Source organism: Moschus berezovskii, chromosome 20 (genome assembly GCF_049115385.1).
Source record: "Moschus berezovskii isolate FMDL1 chromosome 20, NW_MosBer_1.0, whole genome shotgun sequence".
Lineage (NCBI taxonomy): Eukaryota > Metazoa > Chordata > Mammalia > Artiodactyla > Moschidae > Moschus > Moschus berezovskii.
The window spans coordinates 56,349,115-56,356,227 of NC_142479.1; the positions used below are offsets into that span (position 1 = coordinate 56,349,115).

The window sequence follows — 7,113 nt, forward strand, 5'->3', positions numbered from 1 at the left end:
GGAAGGAAAATCAGCCCAGTTCTCTGCAGACTTTAAGTCCCTGAACCTGCAGCCTAGGTCTCTGCAGCCTTAGTCTACTTTGCCTATAGTAGATGCTCAATAATTTGTTGGATTAAAATAATAGCTATTACTTACCAAGCTTTTTGCCTAGCAGTAGGTCAAGCAAGTGCCATAATCTATCTCATTTCAGTCTCACAACTGAAACAAGGTAAATAAACAAATTCTGACTTGAGGCTCTCAAGACCCAGGAAAAACAAGCCAGGGACATTCTCCTGTTGACTAGACTGTCTCCTGGCCCCACTGCTCCTTCTCTGTCTCCCTCTTCCATAGCCCATGGTCCTTAAACGTTGATGCCCCCACAACTTGAGTCTTCCCATTCAATCCCCTTTCTCTCGGTGATCTTAGCTGCTCTCATAGCTTCAACTATAGTTAAAGGTACTAGATTTAAATCCATCAAGAGCTCCTTCCAAACCCCTGGGTTAGAATGTGCGTGTGTGCCCAGTTACTTCATTCGTGTCTGATTCTTTGCGACCCCATGGACTGTAGCCCACCAGGCTCCTCTGTCCATGGGATTTTCCAGGCTGGAGTGGGTTGTCATCTCCTTCTCCAGGGGATCTTCCCGACCCAGGAATTGGACTTGAGTCTCTTGCTTCTCCAGCATTGGCAGGCAGATTCTTTACCACTGCATGACCTGGAAAGCCCTGTGTTAGAATAGTCAACTTCTATTGAACATACTATCTTCTTTTGAACATAATATGGGCTTGACCTGGCTTGACCGTGCTCATTATCTTCCTGTCCCTGCATTTCCTATCCTGGTTAATGACATCAGGTCATCTAAGTCAGAAACATCGGTTGGGCTCCTCCCTCACTCTCTCTTCATCTATACCGCCTCAGCTTAGTTCACGCTCTCAGCATCTCTTGCCTGGTCTCTTACGATCTATTGCTAACTGGAATCTCTGACTTAGCTGACTCAAATCATGCTCTACCTAACTGTCCAAATACACCATCTAAAACTTAAGAGGGAAAAAACACTTTGCTTCCCTAAATATGCCAATACATCTCTATCTCCAGGAGTCCAGATTGGGTGCACAGTATCTCAGGTCTTGCCTTATTTAAAACCTCCTCTGCTGTCACTCTCCCGGGTGCACAGGTCTCTAACAGGGCCAAAGTACTTGTACACTTGTGCCGCCTGCTCAGTCCATCCATTTCACCACGTTACACCCTTGCACATGCTATTCCCTCTGTCTGAAATGCCTATCCCTACCTTGAGATTGCTGCTGCTGCTGCTTATAAGGTCATATTTCTACATTTAGCCCCTAACACTTGGTCTGCAAGGCCCTGCAGGTGTGACACCTATTGACTTCCCTTTGCTTCATCCTGTTTAACTCCTCTCTCCAACCACAGAGGCCTCCTAGCACCACCACCTTTCCCTTCGTAGCCCTGAATCCTGTGGCCATTTTACATCCATTTAAGTGACTGTGATGATTGTGAATCTCTCCCACAACTTCCCACTCCTCTGCCCTCTCCAACTCAGTCAAATTCCCTTCCCAATTATGCTTCCCACTATATAAGTTGCTGCTGCTGCTGCTGCTGCTAAGTCACTTCAGTCGTGTCCGACTCTGTGTGACCCCCTAGACGGAAGCCCACCAGGCTCCCCCGTCCCTGGGATTCTCCAGGCAAGAACACTGGAGTGGGTTGACATTTCCTTCTCCATATTATCATAATTTATACATGGTAATGTATATATATCATGCTTCAATGGTGGCTCAGACAGTAAGGAACCCGCCTGCAATGCAGAGACTTGGGTTAGATCCCTGGGTTAGGAAGATCCCCTGGAGAAGAGAATGGCTACCCACTCCAATATTCTGGCCTGGAGAATCCCATGACCAGAGGAGCCTGGCGGGCTACATTCCGTGGGGTCACAAAGAGTCACTTAGGACACGACTGAGTGACTTTCACTTTCACTAATGTATATATTACAATGCTACTCTCTCAGTTCTTCCACCCTGTCCTTCCCCTGCTGTGTCCATAAGTTCGGTTCCCTATGTCTGTGTCTCTATTCTTGCCCTGCAAAATAGGCTCATCAGTAGCATTTTCCTAGATTTCATATTGTTAATATACGATATTTGTTTTTCTTCTTTCAATTTATTTTACTCTTAATGACAAGCTCTAGGTTCAACCACCTCAATTCAACTCTTCAAGGGCAGGGCAACTGCTGTTTTTCTCTGTCTTGGCCACAACCTCTACCACAGTGGTTTAAAATCGGAAAACTCAGTAAAAGTGTGATGCATACAGAAAGATTGATTGTATGAACGAAGGTCTTTCATTTTTCTCTTTTTTTTTTTTCGCAGCTTCAGCTCCCACTTTGCCTTGGGGGTGGAAGGGATAACTGTCACTCAAGCCTGGCCCTAGGGTAGGAAAACAGGTTTGTCATGGAAGGAAATTGAAGATGCTGCATTTCTATTGGAGATTTACTCTCAATTTCCTATCAGATTGTGAGTGCTTCCTGAGTGGAGTGGAGGAGTGTGTATTACTCTTTTTTTTTTTTTTTCACTGCTCAGCTCAGAGGCTTAGTACCAGCTGTAGATGTCCTAGGGGTAGAGTAGGAGGGGAGATTTGAAGGCACAGCATCTTGGGCTTAGTTTGGGCCCCTCAGAGCAAGACAGCACAATTTTCCCATCCCTAGACTGCTCTGGGGTGAAGGTGGACTTGTGGGTGAATTGAAAATAAAACGGAAGAGCTAAGGCATAGCCTCCCTGATTTTGAAGGAACTCTTTCTTCCGAAAGCTGTGAAAAGTTAACCTCTCCAGGAAATGATAAGGCCAATTTTCATGTGTAAAGAATCTGAAAATCTGTATTTCATTCAACCAAGGAGGGAGAAAAAATTGAATCCTATCAAACCTGGATCCATTGTTTGTATCTGTGACTGAGAATTTTCTTTCCTTCTTCCTATTCTCTTTTTTTTTTTCCTTTTAGGTTTCTTTCTGTTGTTGCTTGTTTTTTTGGTTCTGTTTTTAAAACCTTTTTTAGATTGAATTAGGAAACAGCTCGCCAGGCTGGGAGGATTTGGACCATATAGAGAAGAGAAGGAGGTTTTCTAAACTCAAGTTTCTTTTCTAAGTGCCCCCCCCACTTCTAACTGAGAGACAATAGAAATAATTGATCCATCATCCAACACCAGGCCCAGCAGATTTACATGCAAATTCCCCCTCTCCTCCCCAGAACTCCCTCCCCACCAAACTTAAAATCCAAGAATGAAGAAAAAAGAAGAAAACCTTTCTAAACCAACCGGAACCCTGTTGGCCACTGCCTTCCACCCCTCAGTCAGGTGAGAGAAGTGTGTGTGTGTGTAGAGGGGGCAGTTCATCCACCACAACCCCCAGCCTCCTTCCTCGCCACACACACCACCCCTTTCTGGTGTGGAATCACTTAAGATTTGGGTAAAACTCCCCTCTCTCCCAGGAGACCATATCTGGAAGCTTTTAGGAGGCGGAGGCAGAGTTGGAGAGAGAGGAGGAAAATTCCCCCAAACGGCCTAAAAGAGCCATCTCTTCCCTGAAAACTGCTCGTCATCCCCCACCCCCCACCATTAACCTCCGATTAAGACCTCCTCGTTATGGCAACTAAACTTTACTTTGCATAATTAAGATTTGCCTCGGAAGAAAGGGGAGGGAGAAGCCGCAGCTCTAGGCCATTCTCCTTCATCTCACCCCCTCCCACCCCCGCCCCAACCCTCCAGCTCAGGGCCTCAGAGTTCCTGAGTTTTCTCACTTTGAGGTGCCACCGAACACAAAGAACCATAATGGGCTCCTTTGTGCTCGCTACGGGGCAATTACGCCCCGGAGTCCAGGCCCCTTTAAGAGCCTCTTAAAGAGACAAGCTCTCATTTTTCAGAGGGTTATTTAAGGGTGCACGTAGAGGGAGGAGCGAGGCAAACTCCTAGAGGTCTACATACAGGGCGACGTGAAACTTTTGTCTGGATGCCATGAAAATGGGCTGAGAGAAGCGTCTTTGTAAACTGTTAGCTTAATTTAAAAAATTCTCTCCCTTAAACAATTTTTTTTTCAAATTCGAGGTTTTTTTTTTTTAACTTGTTCTGAAAAATTGGGCTGAAATAAGTGGGGTTCGAGGAGCAGGCGCGGAGGCACGGATTTAAAGAGGCTCTACCCCTAGAGCTCCGTGGCCCGGGGAAGAAGAGTGATCCAGGGCTGAGTGACGCGGGCCTCCGCAGTTCTGAGGAACGTGTGTCTCCGAATCTCGCCGCCGAGACTCCAGAGAAATCCCGTGTTGGGCAAAAAGCCCTTAATATAATAATAGCTTGTCTCTTTAAAAAGCAAAAGGAGGGGGGGAAAGTTTTGTTGGCATCTGGTTTCTGATCTCATTATGTTGTGGTTGACCAATCCAGCCCTCGGGGCTGGTCCTTGGGTTTAAATCTCATTGGCCGAGAGAACATTTTGGGATGGTGCTTAGAGCTCGACGGGGCGGTTTCAAGGATCCCTTTTTTGGGGGGCCGAGGAGAGGGCGGGGCCGCCGGCGGGGGCCCCCTTGAAACCGACTAATTGGGATCGGAGAGGCTGAGGTGAGGGCTGGAGGAAGGCACAAAGGAGTCGCTGGGCGGAGAAGGGAGGGGAGAGGCGAGAGGAGGAGGAAGAGGAGGAGAGAGGGCAAGCCGCGCGCGGTGTCTCCGGCGGCTCAGTCCGACCTCGGCGAGCTAGCGGGCAGGCGCGCCGCCCCCCTCCCCCGCCCGGCCTCCCTAACTCGGCAGCCGCGAGCGAAGTTTGCAAAGAGGCGCGGGAGGCGGCGGCCGCGGCGAGGAGGCGGCGGGGAAGGCGCGCGGTCTCCGGGCTGGGGGCGGGGGCGGGGGGGCGCCCGGGAGCCGAGTGGGGGGCGGCGGCCAGCATGCGGCCCCGCAGCGCCCTGCCCCGCCTGTTGCTGCCACTGCTGCTGCTGCCCGCCGCCGGGCCGGCCCAATTCCACGGAGAGAAGGGCATATCCATCCCGGACCACGGCTTCTGCCAGCCCATCTCCATCCCGTTGTGCACGGACATCGCCTACAACCAGACCATCATGCCCAACCTTCTGGGCCACACGAACCAAGAGGACGCCGGACTGGAGGTGCACCAGTTCTACCCGTTGGTAAAGGTGCAGTGCTCGCCCGAACTGCGCTTTTTCTTGTGCTCGATGTACGCGCCCGTGTGCACCGTGCTGGAGCAGGCCATCCCGCCGTGCCGCTCCATCTGCGAGCGCGCGCGCCAGGGCTGCGAGGCGCTCATGAACAAGTTCGGTTTCCAGTGGCCGGAGCGCCTGCGCTGCGAGCACTTCCCCCGCCACGGCGCGGAGCAGATCTGCGTGGGCCAGAACCACTCGGAGGACGGCGCGCCCGCGCTTCTCACTACCGCGCCGCCGCCGGGCCTGCAGCCGGGTGCGGGGGGCACTCCGGGCGGCCCAGGTGGCGGCGGCTCGCCCCCGCGCTATGCCACGCTGGAGCACCCGTTCCACTGTCCGCGCGTCCTCAAGGTGCCGTCCTATCTCAGCTACAAGTTCCTGGGCGAGCGCGACTGCGCGGCTCCGTGCGAGCCGGCGCGGCCGGATGGCTCCATGTTCTTCTCACAGGAGGAGACGCGCTTTGCGCGCCTTTGGATCCTCACCTGGTCCGTGCTGTGCTGCGCCTCCACCTTCTTCACTGTCACCACGTACCTGGTGGACATGCAGCGCTTCCGCTACCCCGAGCGGCCCATCATCTTTCTGTCCGGCTGCTACACTATGGTGTCGGTGGCCTACATCGCGGGCTTCGTGCTCCAGGAGCGCGTGGTGTGTAACGAGCGCTTCTCTGAGGACGGCTACCGCACGGTGGTGCAGGGCACTAAGAAGGAGGGCTGCACCATCCTCTTCATGATGCTCTACTTCTTCAGCATGGCCAGTTCCATCTGGTGGGTCATCTTGTCGCTCACCTGGTTCCTGGCGGCCGGCATGAAGTGGGGCCACGAGGCCATCGAGGCCAACTCGCAGTACTTTCACCTGGCTGCGTGGGCCGTGCCCGCCGTCAAGACCATCACGATCCTGGCAATGGGCCAGATTGACGGCGACCTGCTGAGCGGCGTGTGCTTCGTGGGCCTCAATAGCCTGGACCCATTGCGGGGCTTCGTGCTGGCGCCGCTCTTCGTGTACCTGTTCATAGGCACGTCCTTCCTCCTGGCCGGCTTCGTGTCGCTCTTCCGCATCCGTACCATCATGAAACACGACGGTACCAAGACGGAGAAGCTGGAGCGGCTGATGGTGCGCATCGGCGTCTTCTCGGTGCTCTATACGGTGCCCGCCACCATCGTCATCGCCTGCTACTTCTACGAGCAGGCCTTCCGAGAGCACTGGGAGCGCTCGTGGGTGAGCCAGCACTGCAAGAGCCTGGCCATCCCGTGCCCGGCGCACTACACGCCGCGCATGTCTCCCGACTTCACCGTCTACATGATCAAATACCTCATGACGCTCATCGTGGGCATCACGTCGGGCTTCTGGATCTGGTCCGGCAAGACGCTGCACTCGTGGAGGAAGTTCTACACCCGTCTCACCAACAGCCGGCACGGCGAGACCACCGTGTGAGCCCGGCTCTTCTGCGCCGCGTCCCCGGCAGGACCCGCACCGCGCGCTCACCGCCCGCGGGGAGGGGGTGGGGCGGGGGCTCCTACAGACTCCTTATTTTATTTTTTTAAATAAAGAACAATCGAAACCATTTCTTTTTTAGGTCGCTTTTTAAAGAAAACTCTGCCCAACAGCCCCACCAGGTTTGTAATTAAAACTGTAAATAATCTTTGTAAATTTAATTATATATTTTGTATTTAAAAGAAAAAAAAGAAGGGGGGAAGCAGCGAGGGGCGCCAGGCCTGAGGAGTAGGGGGTGGGGGAACTGAGGGGTTTTCTCCTTTCTTCAGGGTCCTTTCAAACACCATCCCTGGTTTGACAGGGCCGGGCCTGCTGGAAGAGGTGTTGGCTCCAAGGAGTTGGCACATTCAACTTCTCAAGCCAAATTTGTGAGCTTTCTCACTGACGCTGGGCCTATGGAAGCTGTTGGATAGTTTTGAACAAGACTTGGATTCGTCTTGTTTCGTTTTGATTTCC

General features: G+C 52.5%; 1 protein-coding gene across 1 annotated transcript; it reads left to right on the plus strand.

Moving 5' to 3' along the window:
- Positions 1 to 4,574: 4,574 nt before the first annotated feature.
- FZD2 (frizzled class receptor 2) lies at positions 4,575 to 6,864 on the plus strand. The gene has a single exon (XM_055397625.2). It carries the CDS (start codon positions 4,900 to 4,902, stop codon positions 6,595 to 6,597), a length of 1,698 nt encoding a protein of 565 aa, XP_055253600.1. The 5' UTR covers positions 4,575 to 4,899; the 3' UTR covers positions 6,598 to 6,864.
- Positions 6,865 to 7,113: the final 249 nt, after the last annotated feature.

Bases quoted from the DNA above. Each gene is read 5' to 3' on its own strand.
- FZD2 (XM_055397625.2), top strand. From the start codon at position 4,900: ATGCGGCCCCGCAGCGCCCTGCCCCGCCTGTTGCTGCCACTGCTGCTG.